The sequence below is a fragment of the Caretta caretta genome, chromosome 15 (genome assembly GCF_965140235.1).
Source record: "Caretta caretta isolate rCarCar2 chromosome 15, rCarCar1.hap1, whole genome shotgun sequence".
NCBI lineage: Eukaryota > Metazoa > Chordata > Testudines > Cheloniidae > Caretta > Caretta caretta.
This window is the reverse complement of record NC_134220.1, coordinates 22,113,817-22,138,354: the sequence shown is the minus strand read 5'-3', so window position 1 is coordinate 22,138,354 and position 24,538 is coordinate 22,113,817. Positions and strand designations below refer to the sequence as shown.

General features: G+C 42.2%; 1 protein-coding gene across 1 annotated transcript in view; it reads right to left on the bottom strand.

The window, feature by feature from the left end:
* Positions 1–23,639, bottom strand: part of LOC125622983 (transmembrane protein 132D) — a 396,779-nt gene extending 373,140 nt beyond the window's left edge. The window contains exon 1 of the mRNA XM_048821723.2: positions 23,387–23,639. Coding sequence (XP_048677680.2) covers positions 23,387–23,471 — 85 coding nt within the window. The 5' untranslated portion in view covers positions 23,472–23,639. The remainder of the gene's footprint in view (positions 1–23,386) is intronic.
* Between the last annotated feature and the right edge of the window lie 899 nt (positions 23,640–24,538).

Sequence of the window (24,538 nt, the reverse complement as noted above, 5' to 3'; positions counted from 1 at the left end):
GAAAAAAAAAAACTTCTAAATGGTTAGACAATTGACGTGCTGCATCCACTGCTTATCATGCTGACCAGTTTCCTTGTGCTCCTGGCTGTCTGCTGTGTCTATCTGTTGTCTCTCTTATACTTAGATTGTAAGCTCTTCAAAGACCATCTCTTTGTTATATTTTATAGCCCCTAGCATGATTAAACTAGCTAGACACATAAAAGGTTACAAGAAAACATTCTACAAATATATTAGAACCAAAGGAAGACCAACGACACAGTAGGCTCATGACTCAAGAAGGTGGGTAAAACAACAGAAAATATGGAAATGGCAGAAGTGCTAAATGACTTTGTTTCAGTTTTCACCATGGAGTTTAGTAGCAATTAGACATCTAACTTAATGAATGCCAGTGGAAATGAGGTAGGATCAGAGGCTAAAATAGGGAAAGAACAAGTTAAAAATCACTTCGACATGTTACATGTTTTCAAGTCACCAGGTCCTGATGAAATACACCCTAGAATACTCAAGGAGCTGACCGAGGAGATATCTGAGCCATTAACGATTATCTTTGAAAAGTCATGGAAGACGTGAGAGATTCCAGATGACTGGAAAAGGGCAAATATAGTGCCAATCTATAAAAAAGGGGAATAAGGACAACCCAGGGAATTACAGACCAGTCATCTTAACTTCAGAACCTGGAAAGATAATGGAGCAAATAATTAAGCAATCAATTTGCAAAAATCTAGAAGGTGACAAGTAACAGTCAGCATGGATTTGTCAAGAACAAATCATTTCAAGCCAACTTAATAGCTTTCTTTGGCTGGTAATAAGCCTTGTGGACATGGAAGAAGTGGTAGATGTGGTATATCTTGATGTCAGTAAGGCTTTTGATACAGTCTTGAATGACCTTCTCATAAACAACCTAGATGGAGCTACTATAAGATGGATGCACAACTGGTTGGAAAACTATTCCCAGAGATTTCAGAGTAGCAGCCGTGTTAGTCTGTATTTGCAAAAAGAAAAGGAGTACTTGTGGCACCTTAGAGACTAACAAATTTATTTGAGCATAAGCTTTCGTGAGCTACAGCTCACTTCATCGGATGCATTTATTCTGCACGTGCTTTGGAGTATAGTACAGAATAAAATTCAAAATGATCTGGACAAACTGGAGGAAGTGGTTTGAAGTGAATAGGATGGAATTCAATAAGGACAAATGCAAAGTATACAATAAGCTGCACACATATAAAATGGGAAATGACTGCCTAGGAAGGAATACTGCAGAAAGGGATCTAAGGGTCATATTCGATCACAAGCTAAATATGAGTCAAGAGTGTAACACTGTTGCAAAAAAAGGGATGTATTAGCAGGAGTGTTGTAAGCAAGACATGAGAAGTAATTCTTCCGCTCTATATCACACTAATTAGGCCTCAACTGGAGTATTGTGTCCTGTTCTGGGTGCCACATTTCAGGATAGACGTGGACAAATTTGAGAAAGTCCAGAGAGGAGAAGAGAAGACTGAGAGGGGACATAACAGTTTTCAAGTACATAAAAAGGTTGTTACAAGGAAGAGGGAGAAAAATTGTTCTCTTTAACCTCTGATGATGGGACAAGAAGCAATGGGCTTAAATTGCAGTTTAATTTAATTTAATTCAAGGATGGTTTAGGTCGGACATTAGGAAAAACTTCCTAACTATCAGGGTGGTTAAGCACTGGAATAAATTACCTAGGGAGACTGTGGAATCTCCGTCCTTAGATATTTTTAAGAGCAGATTGGACAAACTCCTCTCAGGAATGGTCTAGATAATCCTTATGATAATAATATCCAGGAGAGAGTACAGTACATACATAGCACAAGAGGAGGAATAGCCATGACTGGAAAACCTGTTGTGAAGATAATCTTATAGACGTGAACTGAATACCAACAAATTGAAAGCTGCTCCGAAATCCAATAGAAATGAACACAGAATGAGATCGGTTCAGTAGGTATTTGTAACCATCCTATGGACTTCTCTGACAGGGTTATCATTCTCTGAGCAGTTCAACAGGACGGTCCAACAATCCTTGAAGAAAAAGTCATTTTCTATCACATCCTCTAAGATGATTCTGAAATAATGGTACCTCGGTCACACACCCCTCTCCTCACGCTCAGAGTTGTTTTAGAACGTTGTCCTGTAGCACTCCAATAGTAGCCATAAAATGTTTCTGTACCAAAGAAAAGTACACCGGATTTTAGGGCTAGTGTGTGCCAGTTTGGTACAGGTGAAGGAGGAGGAACAAACTGCATTTATCTCCCCTTACTTTGTGCTTTCGCACAGGAACGGTATGTGACCCCGCAGGGGAGAACAAGTGCTGTTCCCTGCTAGGTCTCCCACGGGAACTAGCTATTGAAAGGGCCAGATCGTGGCCCCACATCCTCTCCACACTAGCTAGATTCACCAGGCATGGAATGGTGGAAAGTGCGTACTTCAGCTGTTGTAAGAATATAACTTATTCAAACATCAGCATGGGGTCTCCTGCTATAGTACAGCCCCCCTGCTAGCTCCCCTCATCTCTAATTGTGAACCCCAGAAACTAGCCAGGTGCCTGAATCCTTTCTAAACAAGGCCAAACCTCCAGAAACATTTCTGATTCTTTCCCACACCAGAGAGATGTAACCTTTTCCAGTGTAAGTTATTATTGATCCCTTGGGTCTAATGTACTGACCAGTCAGTCAATTTAAATCCTTCAGCAGCTTTATACTTTTCCAGAATTAACCTTTCAAAACAAGAGCTGCCCCCAATAAAAGCCAGTCTGCTGAAACATCTTCAGCTTAATTAGTGCATCTTGCCTCCCCAGGACACAGGAGTGAGCAACTGGAAGAGCTGCAGATTAGCAAATCAATGACCTGCTCTCATCGAGGAGGTTATTGTGCAAGAAGCTGCCACTCACGTTATCCCAGCAGTACCACTCCCATGGACCTTTCTGCAGCCATGGAGAAGAGTTTAGACTTTGTCCCGTAGTGTGCAATCCAAGGGTCAGTTATGACAAATACACCAAGTATAAACCCACTGCAGTACACAGACCACATTCTGGTTTTATATATGCAGGTTTAATCCCACTCAAGACAACACATCTGCGAGTACTTATGCCATGGCTGAATTTGGCCTGGTGAGGTGTAAGAGATCATAATCTGACCAAAAGGTGTTAAATAAAGCATCCACCCATCTCCAGTTCTTAAAGTCTTCAAATCAAAGACTGGATTACTTTCTGGAAGATATGCTCTAGTCAAACCCAAGTTATTGGACTCAATAACTGCATGAACTTCTCTGGCCTGTGTTATGCAGGAGTATGGACTCAATCTAATAAAGTCAATGAAGTCAGGAGTCTGACTCCCAGGCCTGAGCCCAGACCACACAGCTACAACAGCATACCCAGACGTATCTGAAGGAGAAAAGATACCCCACGACCACCCACCCCCCACACACACACATTCCTATAGACACATATTGGTGTGAATATACACTGTGGAAATGTAATATCCCCAAAATAGGTAGCTAAGGAAATCTTCTCTCAATATTTGCTGTTTCTCCAATTTTCTTAAAGAAAAAATTAAAAATAAAATAATAATAATAGCAGTAGTAATAATAAGAAAAAGGGCTTTGTCATGCTAGTTATGAAACCTGTTAGACAAGCAGTCTCCCAGGGAGAACCAGCTTTTAACGCATTAGCTACTAGATACTCCAAGGAAAATCACACCGGAAATAAACATTGAATTATTCCCACCTTTTAAGTCATGTCTCAATAGTTAATATCGCTGTGAAAATTTACAGTCACCTCACCTGCCTGAATCCTCTAGGGATGTTTAAAAAAAATTAGCAATCTCTGGATTTCCAAGCAAGAGAAAAAGACCTTTCTAAAAATTTCAGCATAAACTGGTTTCCAAATGTGGCTGATTTAATCTCCTTTTGGGCATGTAAAAGGGGAGCATGGGAACCCACACTCGCTTGGGTGCATCTAAATGCAGAAACAGGGCATCCTATAAAGAAAACTGGGCATCTTGTGTCCAACCAGCTCTGAATCAAAATGACAAAGACTCCTTTTAGAAAGTAGATGTGGACTCCGCACTGCACATAAGATTTTTTTCTATACCTGTATTCTGGGTTGACTAGAATGTATCTGAATCCCCATTTAATATCAATCAGTTGCTTAATCCGGAGAGCAGATCCTGATCCAACTCTCCATGGACATTGAAAGCCCTGAATACAGCTAAACTGGTTTGATTCTACTGTGGAGAGGAGGCTCAGGATTCAGGGAGCCTTTGCAGAATGTTTACTTCTGAGGATTCCCTGCACTCTAGCTAACAGATAGAGGAAGAGGAAGGCTGAGCCAGCATACCCATGATGTCACAGATCTGTTTTCCCTGGAGCATATTCTTGTCCACTCCAGTTTAAATGTCTCAGGTGATGCGGTTTCCACCATGTTTCTTCAGGGATTATTCCATAGGTTTATAGATGTAAGTGTTAGTATTAAAATAAGGGGAGATATTTCCCATCTGGTGCTGCTCACTATGTGAAATTTCTTGTTAAGATGCTGGATGTGACTTCATGTTTGTCCCATTTTATGCTTTCCAAACAGAGGCAACTTTGTTTACTCTCCACTGTGTTTTATTTTCCCCTCTGAAATCCTGAGCCTGAAAAACCAACTTGTGAGGAGAGGAAGGGGGCTCTGAGAAGGAATTTCAATGCCTTCAAAACAGCCAATCATTATGGGCATTGAGATTATCAATATGGGTATTCAGATTACAAGATGAATTTTGAGGCCTCTGCTTCTCTGTTAGAAATTCAGATAAAGGATGCTAATTGCTTTCAACCAAAGTAACAAATCCCTTTGGTTTGGGAGGGATATGAGCCAGTATTGGTAGGAAAGCCTTATTGTTCTAATAATGCACCTTGTAGGCAGATCTATCAGAGGCATTCCGTTTGCTAGTGAGCAGATGAAACCTGAGACAACGAATCTAGTCTGAGGGATGAGTCCCTCCGTATTTCATGTATTGATTGTATATATACTGTTGATCAGGGAGGTTCTGTAGATAAGGGAGGTTGGCTGGCACAGCCCCCAATCATAGCTCATTAGCTTCTGTATTGACTTGAAAAAACACTACACTTCAAAGGGATGACAGACTAATGGCTAATGTGCTAGCCCATCCATTCTTTATTGAATTCATGTTGTTAATGCATTGCTCCACCTTTTCCAAAGGAAGGAAACATTTGTTGTACCAATGACCAATTGGTATGGTTTACACCAGGACTGAAGCCAACAGCCATAATCATTGCACAAGCATTGGAGACCATCAAAAGCCACACAAAGGCTAAACAACAAGACTTGTGACATTTCATACACATCAAATAAATTTTTTTAACCCTTGGCGCTATTAATAACTCAAGATTGGCCACACTAGGTTATCCTACAATAATTCCTATTCCTAGTATGGGAAGATAATATTCAGCACATTTATGCCATCCTGTATCATTAGTGGGGCTTTTCTGCCAAGTAAAGTGTAGCTCAGCGTGAGTAAGGGTGGTAGAATCTGGCCCTGAGTTAGCAAAAAACACTCCCATTTATTTTAATGATTTTTTTATGGGTTGAGTAAGGACAAGAGAATTGGGCCTTATGAGTTAACCAAGAGGGATGAGGGATGCACTGTTTCAGGTGTAAGGAATTGCGAAGGAAAATCAAGAACAAAGCATGTAACTGGTTTGTGTGCTGCTTAACTATACCAGTTACAATTATGTAATCAATGCGTGAAATCCTGGCCCCACTGAAGTAAACGGCAAAACTCCCATTGACTTCAGTGGGCCCAGAATTTCATCCTACATATGTTTTAGGGCTTTATACTAGAATCCATCACCATCGTGCCATCGGAGCATCTCCTAGTTCATCTGTGAGGCCCCAAGCAAACATCATCAAGTCTCCATCTCCTCTAAGACCTCTGCTTGGGGTCGCGAATTTTGGGGAAGGTGACAGCAGCAGTTGTTGTAAATATTATTCTGGTTATGGTGGAAATTTGTTCTACACCAGACCCCTGCTTGGAGAACAATGCCTTGTCTCCAGCTTTCCAGACGCATTTGCAATCCAGAAGAGCACAACTGTCTTGGTGGTTGAGAGATGGAAATGTGGACTCTAACGTAGTGGGGGCCCAATCTGTAAGTAGCTCTGAATTTCAAGACCAAGGCCTTAAGCTGTCAGCAGAAGGTGACCCAGTGCCTTTTCGGTAATAAAACACAGAAAATCTAAATGAAAAATAAAAGCATGTTATTTCCACTGGAAACAGCTGCACAATTTTAGCCAGCTGACAAGTTTGCCATATACTGCCCTTCTAAACTGCCTACTGGTTTTTGTCTCCTACATTTCTAGGATCTGAAATATGGCTTGAAAGGTGGGTTCTAAAGCTTGATTTGTTCCCTTGACAGCCCATTACCTTTCCTGAAAGATCAAGCCAAAGGGACAAACACAGAATAAGAAAATCACGATAAGAGCCACAGCTCAATTCTCTACTGTCAAAGAGCTGTCTAAACATAATGTATATGGGATCAACTTACATCTATTCCCCACAAGTACTCCTTTTCTTTTTGCAGGATGTAAGTAACTCCCAGGGAAGTCAATTGGGGCCAGATTTTCACAAAAAGCTCAGAGCCATTAGTACCTTTTGCTATAACATTAATATTACTCGTAGTACACTAGTGCCTAGAGGTCCTCCCAGCCGAAAGCAGGCCCCGTTGTGCTAGGAGCTGTACAGTTGCTGTACAAAGATGCTCAGAGACAGATTTTAAAGTGCTTAGTGCCCGCAACAAGAGCCAGAGTCTCAAAGAAGTTCAGCACCCAGTGGGACCCCAGTTTTGCCGTTCATCTAGGCCACGAACGGTGTTGAGTCAACGTCTGCTTCTAACCCTGTATGTCTTTTGGCTGTCAGAATTCTGACCCCAACAGCCTTCCAGCAGCCCACAAGTCTCATCCTGGCTTTGCCCAACTTATTTACTCCTTGCAGACTGACCTTATTACCCTTCTGCCTCAAATTCACTCCCAAACCATCCTACTGCAGGGACCAGTCCCCCTCACTGCACCTTCCCAGAAAATGTAGTAGGTTCACTGCCTCTGCAGAGACAGTTTAACATTTCAACTTGTCAGCTTATGAGAAGCTTTGCTGAACTTACACAGTGCTAATGAATATAATGAAAGCAAAACAAGTTTATTAACAAAAGAGCATGGATTAAGTGATACCAAGGAAAAAAGATTGAGGTACAGATGCTTACAAGCAAATAAAAGTGAAAAAACACATCCAGAAATCTAAAATTAATCTAGCAAGACACAGTCTTTCGTTAAAGATTGTTTCTCTCACCCTCAGTCTTCTTTCCAGCTTTGGACTGGTCAGCCTAGCTAGGTCCCTTCACAGAGATCAAATCGCTTGCTTTCTTTGTCCCCTTAGAGTGAAAAATAAAGATGAAGTCTCTCTCTATCCCTTATATTCCCAAAAGAATTGTTTTTCTCCTAAAAGTTAGAAAGGTCTCCTGGGGATTCAGACCTCTGTATCTCTCTTGGGTGCAGGAGGCATGTTAATTCTGTCTCTCAAGTTCAGTCTCAAGATAACCCCCTCTGGTTTAGCTCAATGGCTTTGTTTACTGCTTATATGTAAATTTCATATAGGACAAACCTGTTTAGCACCTTTACCGAAGCTAGGACGTCTGGTCTTAAACATATTCTAGTAACATTACATAGAGAGACTTTATAACTTCACATATAACATTTTGTTACAGATATTTCCCAATGATATTATTGACCAGTGTGAATAATATCAAAGGATACCTCACAAGGCATATTTTGCACAAATATTATTGCAGTAGTGTGTAGGGTGTGAATACAGGGGTGCTTAAGATCACACACAGCAGCTCCCACCATGATGCTCAGGGGCAAATCCAATGTGCTAAGCAGTTCTGAAAATCTGACCACATATTTGGTACCTAAAATAGTGGCTTAGCGCCTCTGAAAATGTAGCCCTGGGTGTTACATAGAAGAACTAAGAGTCCTTAAATAGGCTCCATGAATGTAAGTTTGTTAACATACACACAGACACAAAAAAGTGTCAACCAGCATAAGAACATGTGGTGACTTCACATATGCTACAACTGTTATATGTAGGGCCCCACCAAATTCACAGCAATGAAAAACGCGTCACAGACCGTGAAATCTGGTCTTGTGTGTGCTTTTACCCTATACTATACAGATTTCTTGGGGGAAGATAGCGTTTTTCAAATTGGGGGTCCTGACACAAAAGGGAGTTGGGGGGGTCGCAAGGTTATTTTGGGGGGTGGTCACAGCATTGCCACCCTTATTTCTGCATTGCTGCCTTCAGAGCTGGGCAACCAGAGAGTGGTGGCTGTTGGCCAGGCGCCCAGCTCTGAAGTAAGGGTAGCAATGCTGTACCATGCCACCCTTACGTCTGCGCTGCTGTCTCCAGAGCTGGAAGGCCAGAGAGTGGCAGCTGCTGACTGAGGGCCCAGCTCTTCAGGCAGCAGCGCAGAAGTAAAGGTGGCAATACCACACCAGGCCATCCTTACTTCTGCGCTGCTGCTGACGGCGGCGCTGCCTTCAGAGCTGGGCTCCTGGCTAGCAGCCGCCACTCTCCAGCTGCCCAGCTCTGAAGGCAACACCGCTGCCAGCAGCAGCGCAGAAGTAAGGGGTAGTAATACTGCAACCCCTCCTACAGTAACCTTGTGATACCCCCCCCACACACAATTCCTTTTTGGGTCAGGATCCCTACAATTATAACACCGCGAAATTTCAGATTTAAATAGCTAAAAATCATGAAATTTATGATTTCTAAAATCATAACCATGGACCATGAATGTGGTATGGCCCTAGTTATATGTTTAATGTTTTATTTTCCTTTTGCAGCTCTAAGAGATTTCAATACCAGAAAAGGCTCCAGTGAAAAGCGACTCCAAAGCAAAAAGCCTTAAGCAATTCCTTTGGAGGACTCCACAATGGCTGACAACTTCAATGCATTAGGTATCTTTCGGCCCACAGAGATCACATTTAGCCAGTAAACCTGCCCTTTCAATTCACTTGAAACTTTTACTTCAATCTATTCCATTTGTGCTCTCTGAACCTTTCATTTCCAGTAGGTTCAGCCTAATTCAGAGCAGCCAGGGAGGTTGACAAGCAGTACCTTTCTTTCACATCCTTGGGGCTACATGCTGACATCTTGAAAAGAATTTAGAAATAAATCTAATACTGCTTCTTTCACACAACAAAATTATTTATTTGAATTCCATCAAGAGACCACACAGATATAAACAAGGGATGGCTCAAAAGCACTTTAGAAAGCCATTTGCCCCCATGCAGGTCTAACCATTCCATTGTAATAAAATAAAACACTATTGTAAATTGACACAGGCTGGGTTTAAAGCCTGATGCCTTAAGAAGTGATATGGACTTAGTTTAAAAAAAAAAAAATCACAGCAACCCTGACGCAGATTAGCAAGCGTTTGTAAATGTTTTGCATCTTGACACACACAAACAGCCCACAGCAGTACATGTGATGGGTTCACATTTCCCAGGTGGCAGCTAGCCACTAACATGTAGGGGTTGGGAGTCAGGGGGGACAGGAAGCCTGAGCCAGATCTGAAGAGATATTATGGCCTTTATCAATTCAGTCACAGCACCAGTTCATGGGGGGGAAATAAAAGCATGAAGTGCCTGAGAACTGTGAACTGCCTGGGCGATAGGCAGATGTGAGACATCTCACACAGTAGCATTCTGTGTTGCTTAGTACAGATTTGAGAGACAGAGACAAGAGCTGGCTCCCGGGAACACGCCAGCCAGGGCCCAAGCCAGGGCTACAAAAGGGGGACGTTCTGCTTTTTTGGAAAGAGTTTCACCGGTAGCCATTGGTGTCAGTGGATAATGACCCTAGCCATGTGACCGGGTCCAGGAAATAAAGTGAAGTTTCTTCCTTGCACTCCTCTGTCTCACACCTTCATTACAACAGTGATATCCCCACAGGCACTGCCTCAAAATTGAGCTGTCCATTAAAGTACTTTGCGAGACTGAAGGGGAAAATAAACTTTCCAAACTTTCCCAATCAATACCTCTCAATTACAACACCCATCACACAGGCAAGCTGCGTGCTACTAGAATATCTACTCGCAATGGGCCCAGTATCGTAGCTGCCCTCTACACCACCAAAGTTCATCAATTGTCACTAATATTCATTGACATCAGTGGAAGTTCCACACAAGGAATAGCCAAAGAATCAGGCCATGTGTACATCTGTGTGTATGTGTGTGTGTGTGTGTGTAATATTACACACACACACACACACACACTACAGCCGATCCTAAAATTTGTCTTACCCCATCCCCAAAACATGCCTCAGCTTTTTGGTGAAAAATTGAAAGCCAGAACTTTTGGGCCGAAAACCAAAAATTTTCGACCATTTTGATTCTGAAATGCCCCCGCAGGCCACATGCCCTCATTTGCCTCTATGGGCTAGATTCCGCAGGCAGACTACATTTTACATGATGCACCACAATATCCTCCCAGATTGGCTGCCATGGTGCTTCACAGGAGGCTTAGGCACTGGTGGATAACAGTAATTCACTCTAGGTTTGTCATATCTTTGTCCATTTTGCGTAGCATGTTCTAATTTTGTCATTCACATTGGTCACCATTAAGTCTTCACAACTGTACTTTTTGCTTAAGTTACCATTTAATAAAGGGAATGGGGATGATATCATGGTAATGTAAGTGACTTGCAGAACAGTAAATATTCTGAGTGATCATTGCAAGGCTGTTTTATTCCCCTTTGTTTCCTTTGCATGTCATTACCAAGGATCGTTACACACCTGATTTCTATAATAATGATTTATATTTGGGGACTGGCTGCCTCAGGGGAATGGGAATGAGAAACTGAGTCTTTCCTTTCTAGGACAACAGTTTGAACTCAGCCCAGAAAGGGGGGATTAGAAACTGCTTCCTTCCGACTGCTGTGGTGACCTACAGAATCGTAAACATATAGGACTGGAAGGCACCTGAAGTCCAGTCCCCTGCACTCAAGACAGGACTATGTAATAACGAGACAATTCCTGACAGGTGTTTGTGTAACCTGTTCTTATAAACCTCCAGTGACGGAGGTTACACAACCTCCCTAGCCAATTTGTTCCAGAGCTTAACAGCCCTGACAGTTAGGAAGTTTTTCCTAATGTGTGAAATGAGTTGAGTTTTTATTCTTGGTCCGCCATGGCCAAAATCTGTTAACATTCCGATACGCTGTCAAGCTCATCTTGCCTCTTCCTTTTTAAAGCTACTGAGAAGGGAGTGGGTTGAGGTGAATCCCTTTGTGGGCAATTCTTTAGTATTATCTGTACATTTTGATGTATGGGAAAGGTGAGAAGTAATAATAAAATAATAAATATCACCACAAATGTCCTCTCTATCGAGTATTCTGCACTTATACTGGTTTCTCTCTTTCCTGGGCCCTGATAGATAGATATAGAGATCTCAAAGCAGATGCATTATTCTGGTAGGGATTGTTAGAAGGGAAAGCGTGACTATATGACAGGAGGGAGAAAAATCAAACAAACAGATGTTTCCACGGTCATTATTGCACCAGAACTCTGATTTAATGCCACTCAAATAAGAGGCATAAATAAAAGGAAAGCAAAGAGGCAGTTGACGCCCATATTATTTTTTTAGAACTACTGTAACAGTAGAAATTTAGGCTGGCTTTTCAGAAACAGCAGGAGTAATCTCAGCACAGACTCTAGGCATAAACCTTATTTAGCATCTCATCCATAACACAAATGAAGCATAAATATAAAAAAGGACAGGCTCAGATTCACTAGTCAAAAGATCAGGCTAGAGCCTGCGAAAATACAGCTATTTAGTTTCTCGGGGGTTTATAGAAATATTTGCTTTGGGTTTGCTCGAACCTGGGCTTGTACTCTTCAAGTTTCACTTTGAGTTCTGGATCTCAATAAAGATGATAGATTTAATTCAAAGCAGGTGATGTCCACAAATTTCACATGATTCTAACCATAAGCCAGGGACCAGGAGCACTTGAAACTGGGTGCAGTTTTGCTGAGATTCTTCTCAAACCTTCAAGCAAGCTAGTCCAAGTGTGTAACAAAAGCTGGAAATAGGCAAAGTTGCACGGGATTTCAAGACTCCAAAGGGGACCACTCTGATATTGACTGTTGCTTCCAAAATAATGAACAGACAGGCTGCTGCTCTTCTTGCAGAGAGGGAATGTGACAAATGAAACTGTCACGTGCTTTCCAGAGGGTGAAGACACCAAATGGCCCTATGAACAAAAGGGGTCCAAAGCTGAAGCATGCTGGGTGCGCACATGGGGGAGAGAATGCATTGCAGAGTGTTCCATCTGTTGGAGAGTCTCAGAAGCCCATGGAAAGGTCTCCCTATCCTACTGGTCTATTCACATGAAACAGCATGCAATATTCACTGCAATAGCATGGAAGATTGTGCTTTGGGCACACAGCAACAGTGTTTCTCCAGTAAAGAGGCAGATGGTGACAGAGGCAAATACCCTGCAGTGACTTCTTGCATAAATACGTTCAAAGAAACAGGGTCCAGCACTGCATATCCTGGCTGCATAGGAGGCAGGGTAGTCCTCTGGAGAGGGTACAAGAACTGCTGTGTTACCCTGGGCAAGTCATTTGGGCTCAAATGTTCAAAAGTGTCTCTAATTTTGAGTCCTCTATTTCTTAGTGTCCAGCTCAAAATGGCAGGATTTGGCCTTTCATTCTCTTTGAGCAAGACCACCTTACTGCCACTACTGAACCATTTGTCTCTCTTGACTTATTGACATGTAATGAGCTTTAAAAACAACTTGGGCACTTGAAGGGATAGAAAGGGAGCAAAGGAGTCCATAAAACTGTGCTGTCTGCATAAAGACAAATCTCTCACGTAAAAGGTCTGTTCCATTATTAATAGAAACATTCAAAATTAAGAGGATTTCTTTAATAGTTCAGTAACATGGATTATCACAGGGAGAAAAATAAAGACTTCTTTATAACATCTACTTTTAAGCAACTCTTCGTGTTTTCTTGTCACTATTACTGTTTGGGTTACTGTTTAGATGGTTTATTGACAGTACACTGCTGGATGGGCTGTGCGCTAAGCTCCTGGAATCTTTTAATCACTATGTTGCATATGTGTTTAAGTTGACCCTTTTCCCCCCTTCAGTGCAGTGCCACAGGCCTCTCTGTAGTAAATGTGGTCCAGTGTTCAGTGCAGGGAGCCACAAGTTGGGATACTGTGTTCTGATTTCTAGCACTGCTGCTATTATTAATTATTTGTATTGCAGCAGTGCCTAGAGACCTCAGCTGAGATCAGGGCTCCACTGGACAAGGTACTGTATAAATACAAAGGAAGAGAGAGACTGAAAGCTTTCAGAGTAGAGACTGAAGTAGACAAGGCAGACAGAGAGTGAGAAGGAAACAGGCACAAAAGAGGCGAAATGACTTACCCAGAGTCACTCAGTAGCACTGCCAGGAATAGAACCTCAGACTCCTGTGTTCCAGCCCCATGCTCTATCAATGAACCACACTGTCTGTTTAAGCTTGCTGTCTATTCTTGGGTAATAATATAGACCATACTTCCCACTTACATGGCACATTAGCATGCATTTTACAAAGGTGGTTAAGTATCATTCTCCCTATTTTACAGATGAGGAAACTGAGGCACAGACAGGTGAGGTGATTTCCAAAGGTCATAGAGCAAGTCAATAGCAGAGCCGGGACTATAACTGAGATGTCCTGACTCCTAATCCAGGGCACTCTTCAATGGACTACCCTTCCTCCCTCACTGTGTTTCAAGTCTCTTCTCTGTACCATAGTGCATCCACCTGTAAAACTGAGGTAAACATTATTGTTTAAGACCAATTGCCTCACAGAAGTGCGGCAATTAATTCATTTTTGTAAATGTCTTTGTAATACTTCAATAAAAGTAGTATACATCTGCAAAATATTAATGACCCATTCCAAATGATTCATATTTGCTTAGTTTAATATGTACTAAGGAGAGCTGTTTCCCCCTCTAAAATATCAAACAAAACAGTATGCCTCCTATAAAACTGAGAAGCAAATGTTCACGTATAGAGTTGTTTTTAATCTGGAGCAGACTCTTTGGGCTGTAATGCAGCCTGGCTCAGTGGAAACCCATTAGATTACTTTAGTGGGCAGATGGTGTCAAAGAGTCAGAAGTATGTAACAGACTCCTGCTGTGCCCGAGTGTTCAGTATGCGAGAAATCATCTCATATCAGACAACTGCTCTAGGGGACACAGTGAAGCACAAAGGAGAAAGCAGGACACCGCTAGAGTCACGCGCCCTTACAAGTGCTTGCCCCAAGATGTCGGCAAACAACCCAGAGTAACAGAGCCATAACTGGTAAATGACTGAGGCAGTGAGACAATGGCAAACGAGATGTTATCTGCATGTGTGCCACAGGGGAACATCTTCAAAATGTGTGGGACACCTCTTTACACATATTAACCCTCAATGTGCCTCTGGGAGCTGGAGCAGTATAATTCACCCTTTCACTGATGTACAAACTGCCATTCCGAGAAGCTAAGACCAACTTTTCAAAAGCATCCACTAGTTTTGGGTGCCTGAGGTGAGAAAGCCTGGACCTGGATTTTCAATAGTGGAGCTAGGACTAGACTCCAGTCACACACACCCAGCGTCCCTGTGCTAGGCTTTTAGCCACAAAAAGTCATGCTTCTCTCTAATTCCTACCCACAGTCAGACTGTGAACAGCCAAGGATTAGAACTGAATGCAGAGCCTACAAGGGCCTACTGATGAAGTCGATTTAGTTGTGATTGGTCCTGCTTTGAGCAGGGGGTTAGACTAGATGACCTCCTGAGCTCTCTTACAACCCTAATCTTCTATGATTCTGAGTCTAGTTAGTCACAATCCAGAACCACATGCATTTGTCTACAATGTGGATCCACTGACACAGTGTTAGTACCTTCTGAAACACTCCTTCTGTGTGTGACACTGTTCTCCTCTACTTACGCTAGGATGAGTTATTCTAATGTCATCATATGAGCCAGATGCTCTATGCAGGCTTCACAAGGCAGGATATTTTGCTACAGGGTAACCAGTAAGGTGCTGTTAAAGCCTGGGGTTTAAATCACATAAAACTAAGAAGGTCCTAGACAGGTTCACACACTTTAGATAAAACTGTAGAAGTCTTTTGCCCACCCCCACACCTACCACTCCTTTTTTCTTACAGTGTCATGAACGATTGTAATACAGTGGCTATTGGGAATGTGCACCACTGCTTTCTACTGGATAGACTTAGAATTGCTCCATTCTGTGTCATAGGCCCTTTATTGCTAACCATGTAAGGAAATTCTTCTTCAGTTAAGGTGGCAAGGGCCTGTACTTCTGAAGCTGGAGGATCTAGGCTCTATTTCTGTTGTTGCGGCAAATGTCATTGAGGCCACAGCGGGTTAAATAGGAACAAGGGAAATTCCCACCGATTTGTTTCAACAGAAGACTCTAACAGCTGCGCATTTGCTCACAAGTGGCCTAAAAAACATAGCCCATCATGATATGTTACAACAAAATCAAATCTCCATTTTGTTTAAAAAAGAAAAAGTTTTTCCAGTCAGACGTCAGGGCAAAAACTGGCAGTGACAAAACATTTCTGTGGCTAAAATAGCAAATTAAAAGCTCAGTCCTGCAGCTCCAAGTCAAATGGAAGTTTTGCCTGAGTAAAGACTGCAGGATTGGCCCTGTGGTTTTTGACCAGAACAACAACATAAGATTTATGGGTCATCTCTCTAGACTCTGTGATTTAACTGGATGAGCTAGAGGGGAATCTTCATGAATGGGTAGCTGTACGAGGGCTGACATGCAGAAGAGCAGTTCTGATTTCATCCAGTAGAGGGCAGTGGCGTGCGCACACACCAGTTTATTACAACCCTGCTCAAACTACTTTACTTTTCCCACATGTTTTTACAGCCATATTTGTCCTTGCTGTAAACAACAAAAACTAACCAACCAATATGTACTACCTAATTAAAGGAAACCAAGCAAGATTCTTATTACAGTCAGAAACCAGTCAGACCAGAGATGCAGGACTTAAAAGGATAAATACAGAGGTTTCATTTGTGGGTTGCTGGCCTCTACAATACACCCAAATCACTGTCAGTCTACAGTGAAGGCAAATGGAATTACTCACCAAACCCAACTGTGTATGGAGACCAGTATCCCCCGCCAACCCAGGGCCTCTGGTAATTGGGCTGGCTGAGAGCTCAATGGCATTACTGCTACTGAATGGCATTGTTTTATTGTTGTTGTTTATTCTTAGCTGATTATTATTGAACCTACTGGCTGTGCAGTTTATTTTGGTTTAATTGTACCTTGGGATTTTTCTTCTTGTGCATTTTCCTTTTATAAATGACTACCATACCTACCGCAGTGGGAAGGTGCTTTATAAATCTAAATAAAAAGAAAAATAGGGATATTAAGTGCCACAGAGAGTAGCTCTGAGATCCGTTAGCACCAGGCAAGACCGAGCTTGCTGATTCAAAGGATTTCTTTGGCATACAACGGACATGAGAACTCATCTGTGTGATTATCTGGACATCTGCTTTGTTTCTCAGCCAGTGGCCTGCACACTGCCTGCCCAATGGTCTTCTTACCTTGACAGCATGCAGCTCAAAAGGCACACATTACAGCCACCTGAGGCGGCTAGATAGGACACTTTTCCTTGCACTGCTTTCTAGCCTGCACTGGGATTGGTACAGAGAGTGCTGGTTTCCTTTCCATGTCTCTGCTTGGGCCCCTAACTATCATTTCCACTGTGCTAAGCACCCATCTTTACACAAAGCTGATTTGATACCTTGCTCTTCTTGCAGAGCCGGTAGCACCCTGCAGCTTTCCGCTGCCCATTCACATCTGAGAGTCTACATGGGTCAGTTTTAAATATGGTTTCCTTTGCATGCTTTGTAAGACTGTAATACATCAAACTGGGGAGGCTCAATGGATCAGTGAAGGAGGGTTACTCAGTATGATACCATATTGTCACCAAACCTTTCCCCTCTAGTGGAGCACAACAAATAAAGCCTAGGTGAAGGGTGATCTCCATCAGACTAGTCTTACGTGGCCTGTATATGAAATAAGAAAAGGAGTACTTGTGGCACCTTAGAGACTAACCAATTTATTTGAGCATGAGCTTTCGTGCTCAAATAAATTGGTTAGTCTCTAAGGTGCCACAAGTACTCCTTTTCTTTTTGCGAATACAGACTAACACGGCTGTTCCTCTGAAACCTGTATATGAAATGACACTTGACCGATGTCGGGTCAGTTCCCAGGTGTCCACACCACTGGAAACACTATGAAAATTGGCACTGGTTGACCCCTGTTTTGGAAGTCTTCACCAGGAGGCCAAGAAATGAGGGTCTGAGGCAAAACCCAATGAAGGAGTCTTGGCAATAACTTCAACGGGCTTCGTATCAGGCCCATTGTAGATATGGAGATTGACCTGCCCTCTTAAATCTTAGAGCTGGTGGGAAGGATGAAGAGAGATTGACTACCAACCCATCAACTTCCTAGGGCTGCCAGACTAGCACCTTTCACAGAATTAAATTCACTCAATAACGGGCGAAAGCAAGACTATAAAAATAGATGAACCCCCATTCTGCTGTTTATCTGCTTTTTTCACAGAGGAAAAAAATAGGTTGGCTTCCTCAAATATGTCATTTTTAACCCTGCTCATGATAATCAGTGCGAGTTAAGTGTCACCAAACTGCTTAAAATCCACTTAATTTTGAATTACTATTAATAATGTAGCAAGAGACATTACACAGAACGATGAAAAATCAAGTAATTAAATGTAACACTTCATAAACTAAACCTACAATGAATCTTAGCTGCCTCTCCAGTCTCTCTGCAATCAACCTGTCTGCAGTCGTGTTTATGTATCCTAGGACCGAGTGATAGACGGCCACCAGACTTGGCATCTACAACAATCTCAGAAGGTTGACTTAATGTGAATGCAGCATGAAAAATCTGATTATCATTTGATTCTCTCTTTTATTAAATAAAAATTATCTTTATTGAATAAAGATGCTTTTATTAATATCTAAAACACTGGTTGGTGTCATAGAACCTGCTGGTCCCATGGAACGAATAAAAGAAAAAGCAGAGGTAAAAATGAGAACATTACAGGAAAAAAATTGCATTAAGTGAGTATTGTGGCTGGCAAATAAAAAACACAGGCTTTTCTGTGGAACTATTTAGTTTCATTTGAATTTATTATTTTTGTTCTGTTCGTGCTGAGATTAAAAGAAGGCAGCACAGAGCTTCTCCCAGATGCACGTAGTGTCAAGGTGCAAACAATGACCAAGGGGTTAATCTTACTCCCCACCCTGGCAGAATATCCCAAAGGACTCTCAATTAGCTGCAGGTGGGACAGTGAGAGAATGCCCATTTCACCAAACTGGCTTGAACCTCAGGCTGGGGCTGCTGTTACTTTTTGGGGGGCTTAAGCAAACTTGTTTTGATTTCTGGCTATAGACAACAGCACTTGAGGAAAAACCCTTGCTGATTACATCTGTGGTTTGTTTCTGCTGAGTCATTCCATCAGCTCTCTCTCTCTCTCTCTCTCACACACACACACACAGAGAAGGAGGACAATTTTCAACATATGGTAAATTAGCCATAAATACCAATTTAAAGTTATGTAGCTACAGCAACAGATACATTTTTGACAACTGACTCCCAAAAGTGTTATTACTATTGTGACATTAAAAGAATATTTGTTTCCTTATCAAAAACAACAAGCTTCTCTTACCAAAACAAATCACAGATTGCAAAATGTCGATTAGACCCACTAACTGTGAAATTCAACCCTGCTCGCCTGTCTAGAGATACCAGAAAGTGTTAAAAGAAAGAGAAATGTTATTTTTAAATCAAGCTCAGGATTCTTTAATTACAACCACAACTAGCAAATACAGAACAATTTTCCCTTACCAATAAAATAAACCCTGTAATGCTTCAGAGCAATGATCCAGAAGAAACTGTAGTGAAACACATGTGCTTGCACTTTATTGTGAATAAGAATATTGAAAATGGAAATATAAACTCCCCATTCTCAGAGCTCCCATTGACATCACTCGGAAATATGCCTATGGAGCTCTTTCCGAAATGGCTCACAACTTAGTAGAAGATTGGAACATAGAAGAAACATAAGCAAAGAGCTTGAGCCTGTATTCTTTGTCCACTCATTTTTCCCCACTGAAAACAACAGATGCAGGAGTGAGCACCAAGGTAGTTAACTTCCTGTACAACTACGACCCTCCTTTCATGCAGACTCTAATGGCAGTAACTGGGTATTTCTTATGGGCAATCGGCCATATTTCGATATCTGTGTAACCTTATGGAAGTCAACAGAGTTGAGCAGATGTAACCAAGGCTAACATTTGGCCCTATGTGTACAAAAAAAAGGAGGGGGGGATTATGTGATGTAACTGACACTATTGTGAGGGTTCCAAGAACAATAAAGCACAACTTTAATAATATAAAACAAAACAGTAGCGCATTTGTTCCATCCTAATAGTCATCTGCTTCTATCAGATGTTTATATCTAAAACAGCCAGGTCCAATCAAACAGTATTGTTTTTGTTCCTTGGGAGATTCTTTTCCCTTTCCTAAATTAGGAGATTGGCATCACTGCAAGTGGAATTCCCATCTCTCAAACCTGCAGGAAACACCTTTAGGAAAGCAATCCTGTCTAACTCGGCTGCCATGCCTCTACATTTTATAACAAATGGTCTTCAGCACCTGCGGGAAACAGAAAACCCAAACAGAAGCTTTATGGCCAAAGAAGAAATTACCTTGGAAAATGACCTCCCAGGGGATGCTTAGGACAATGCAGGAGGGCAAAAGACCACTTTGACATTCTCTTGCTGGCACCATTTTGCTCATCTCAGCTTGGGCCTGTTGTTTAAAGCGGTGGTTCTCAAGCAAGGGTACGCATAGATCTCACAGGGGGTACATCAACTCATCTAGATATTTGCCTGGTTTTACAACAGGCTACATAAAAAGCACGAGCAAAGTCAGTACAAACTAAAATTTCATACAGACAAAATGAGAAAGCAAGCAATTTTTTAGTAATAGTGTGCTGTGACATATTTTTATGTCTGATTTTGTAGGCAAGTAGTTTTTAAGTGACTGAAACTGGCGTATGCAAGACAAATCAGACTCCTGAAAGCAGTACAGTAGTCTGGAAAGGTTGAGAACCACTGGTTTAAAGTGAAGGATCTCCAACATTTGACAGAGGGTTTTATCGGCCAAACATGCATGCGTAATGCCTCTCAGCTCCACAGGTGCTGGAACTAGTGGTGCAGGGGGTGCTGCTGAACCCCCTGGATTGAAGTGGTTTCCATCATATACAGGGTTTACAGTTTGGTTCAATGGCTCTCAGCACCCCCACTATACAAATTGTTCAAACACCCCTGCTCAGCTCCCATTGGAAGAATCTTAAGAGTGCTCAGCACCTTTCAGGTATGTTCAGCTCATTGCAGGACTGGGCCCTAAAGAGATATGGGGTGTGAGAGGAGATATCAAAGGCCCGATCCTAACCCCATTGAGGCCAGTGACAGTTTTGTCCTTAAAACAAGCAGCTGTTCAGCATTAAAAACATGGACAAAACATCCCTGTTATTGAGCCTGTTTATTTTTGGTTACAAGAGATTCAGAATTTTACTACTGAAAATCTCTGAAGAAGTTTTCTATAGTTGGAGACGGATTCTGTTCCCATTGATATCAATGGCAAAACTAACTGACTGGGAGCAGGATTTGGGACCATAACTGGAATTGTACAGCCACACACCATACATATTTAAGTACACACACCACATCATCATTCACAAGTAGTTTTGCTGAGAATGCTGAACTCATTACAGAAAACAGGACAACATTTCACCTCTTGAGCTTTAATTAATTTCCACCTTCACAGGATAAAAGCAAAGCAAAACCATTAATGATGCTTTTCAAGTCTTGGAAACCTGTAGTAAGGAAGCCTTGTTGCCATGCTTCAAAGTAATCAGCAACAGACCTATATACACAATAGGCAACTGATTGCTATTGCTTGTTAAAAAAAGCGTGTCTCTCTCTCACTAAAACTTTGCCATAATGTCATAAATGAAAGAAGCATTTCTATTAGCAACAACAAGGCATCAAACAAAGAATTATGCCCTGTAGCAATAATCAAGACTGATTATTTTTTCAGTTTTCCTTCTGTTAGGGAGATCGACCTTTTGCACAGTGTCTTCTAATTCATATTGTAAGTCTCTAGAAACCTCTGGTCTTTCTGATTGTTCGAAGTCACCATAATAAGATCTGAGTCTGTTACTAGATATGAAAATAGCTATGTACCCAGAATATTTTTTCTAAATCACAACACAATACACAGACCCAACAACCATACAACAGCATGTTATCAACTCTAAAATACAAAATAAGCAATACCAATGATTCTAGAAGAACTACTAATATGATCAGGTGTATGTAATTCAAAAGGTACTAGACTTAATGAGACTTCACAGTTTGTATAAAAAACCTCAGGTTGTAGTTTTTGCATTAATATATTTAACAAAATATCCTTACCAAATCCAATTTTCTGCCAGATTTTTATCTTTCAAAATAGTGTGGGGGTGGTTTAATAGTTAAAAATAAAATCTCAGATGTATATTATAATTTCTGATCCAAGCAGCAAACCATCAATTTCAAGCAAATATATTCTGTAGGTCTCTCAAATACACTTTTATTTCAAGGTTGCAATGAGTTTCAATCAAATGCAAACCCGCTGTTAATCCGGCATTAAGGCTGCAAATTGAAATACACCCAAAAAACCAGGAAATCAAAAAGTTAATATTATCACTGCAGTGTTTATTGATTAAAATAAGATATTGCTTGTAGTAAAATACACATTTAGCAGCCTAACTAGAGATCAAAAGCTACGGATTTGTAATGTGAATGAAGTAATCTTAGAGCAAGAACCATAATCTTTCTCTTCCCTGATTTTCGTGGGTTTTCATTTGCAACTTTAAAGTTGCACTCATATAGGGTTTTGCATTTAATGTACTTTGGGTTGTTTTGGGAGTTCTTAAATTTGTTTAAAAATAGAAGAGGGAAAAGGAAAATCCTTACCTGTGCAACTGTGGAAATACAGAACTGTGGTCTGTGCACAATTTTTTTCTCCAGTCAATAGGTTTTAAACTCATCCAATCTTTAGATACACAAAAAATATTAAGTCTGCCACTATACAATTGCACTATAATCGTGCTGCAACTTTGAAGTGCCACTGGCAATTATGTAACAAAACCCCCTTTTAAAAAATACTTCATTGCACATAGACAAAACTCATTTAAAATATTTTTACCAAAAAATTCCAGGTATAAACTCATATGACCACTATTCCTCACTGAGGACTGGTGGCCTGTAAATTCTAAAGCAGTAACATTCAAGCCAGTTTTTAGATATTCAGGCACAAACAAGTCCTTAATATCTTCCTAGCAGAAAATGTATATCCCCCTGCCCGCCCTTATTTTGATAACTCAAGAATGAATTAAAAGATTTGCTTCATGCATTGAAAAAATAAATTGATCTGTGGGCTGAGACCAAGCATCAGAAGCTTAAGAGTAAAAGGAGAATTTTTGATTGCAAGAAAGTTGCGGGTGGGTGGGGCCGTATGTAACTTGGCCTTGTAAACCTTTTTGTAACTTTATTCCAGGGCAACACAGAGAGAGGCCGCTCGCTCAGGAAGGATGTCAAAAAATTCCAATTCAATTCAACATATTGAAATTCTGCAATCACCAGAACTCAGAATAATTAACATCTCCTGGAAATTGTAACCAACCTATATTTTTATTGGAAGGATGGTATTTAGTTAATATCATGTGTCCTACTAAAAGACTATCAGCCTGAGATACACGGGCTTTCACCTGAATTATTACATGGGGCATAAAGCTAGGGAACTTAAACCCAAACTCTGGTACTCCTGAAGAATTTTAAAACCCCAGCTAACTAAAAACCTTTGTAGTCCACATCAGAGGTTGTCCACCAGCACCGTATACATGAACGCAGATATAGTGGACAGGTCACAAATGGAGATCTGAAAGGATGGGAAATTCTTTAGGTTGGCTTTGACAATTAGCACTCGATTTCTTTTCAGAATGCCTTCTTGTGTTTGCCTAACACAAAGATCCTCCTCCCCTCCAAAAACAAAAACAAAACAAAAAACGTGTCAGCCATAAATCCTACAGAAGAAGCCAATATCCACGGCACCCTGAGAGGCTGCTGTATGTAAGGAAAAGCAGAAAGAAATTGCTCCTTACCTTTGGAAAAAACCGCTGCCAGGCTGAGGAGGAACAGGGACAGGAGCTGCCACATATTGCTAACCCCAGAAGTGCACATCCTCATGCTCGTGTCTGCAGGGAACTTAGGGGTCTATTTCACACACTTTGTAATCAAAACAAAAGCCAATCAGCTGGAGAGGTTGCATTTTCAGAAAAGGTCACCTGGAGAGCGCAGAAGGCATTTCCTTCGCGGAGACGAATTGTTTCTTCAGTTTCGTTTTTTAACCCTCCCTTCTCCTCCGTCTCCGTCCCCCCCTCGCCCCCCCAGGGCGATTAAAACAAACCCACCCGCCAACAGCCGGGTGCAATACGTTGAGCCCAAACTCTGCCGATTGAGCTAGATCTTCAGTCCTGAGCCCCGATCGCCTAAAAAGTAAACAGCTCCCCCCCCCCGCGCACACATCAAACTAAACACACCAGCCCTGGAAGCTGCAGGCAAACGACCCCACGCGCTAGCCCAGGGCGCTACCGGGGGACACACACTTCCCCTTCCCCGCTTAGCCGGAGACGGGGGGGAGCCTCCCCCGCCACGCTCAGCAGCGCGGCTTGATTGTGTAACCCAGGTCCCCACATCCCACCGGGGAAGCACGTTCGGCCGCGGCGCGGCAGGAAAGTTTCCCTGGAGGGGGTGATGCTGATCCGCCCAGACGCCAGCCAGGCACCGCGGCGGGGCGTTAGTTCTCGCTCGCTCTTTGCTCAGTCACTTGTTCAACTCCGCGGGGGACTCCCCCCCGGCCCCACGGCTGGAGAGTCTCCACCGCTCCGGGGAAGGAGCGGCGGCGGCGGAGGGGCAGCTGGAGACTCAAAGGATGCCCCAGAAGTTGGTCTCCACGCGGGATGCAGGCCCCCGGCCCCCCAGCTCCTCCTCCTCTGGTCCCGACCCGCCAAATCCAGGGTGGTTTGGGTTGTTGTTTTTTTTAAGCCGGCGAAATAATCCAAGAGGAGGAACCATCAATGCATGCATGCATAAATAAATACAACTCCAAAGAGCCCAGCCTCTCGCTAGGCAGCCAGGCTCACCAATCCACGTGCAGAGGGCACCCACCCGGGTACCCAGACAATCACAGCACGGGGGGGGAGGGCGGAGCGCAGACGGTAGCTTAGAGCCCCCCCCAGCAGCAGTCACTAAGC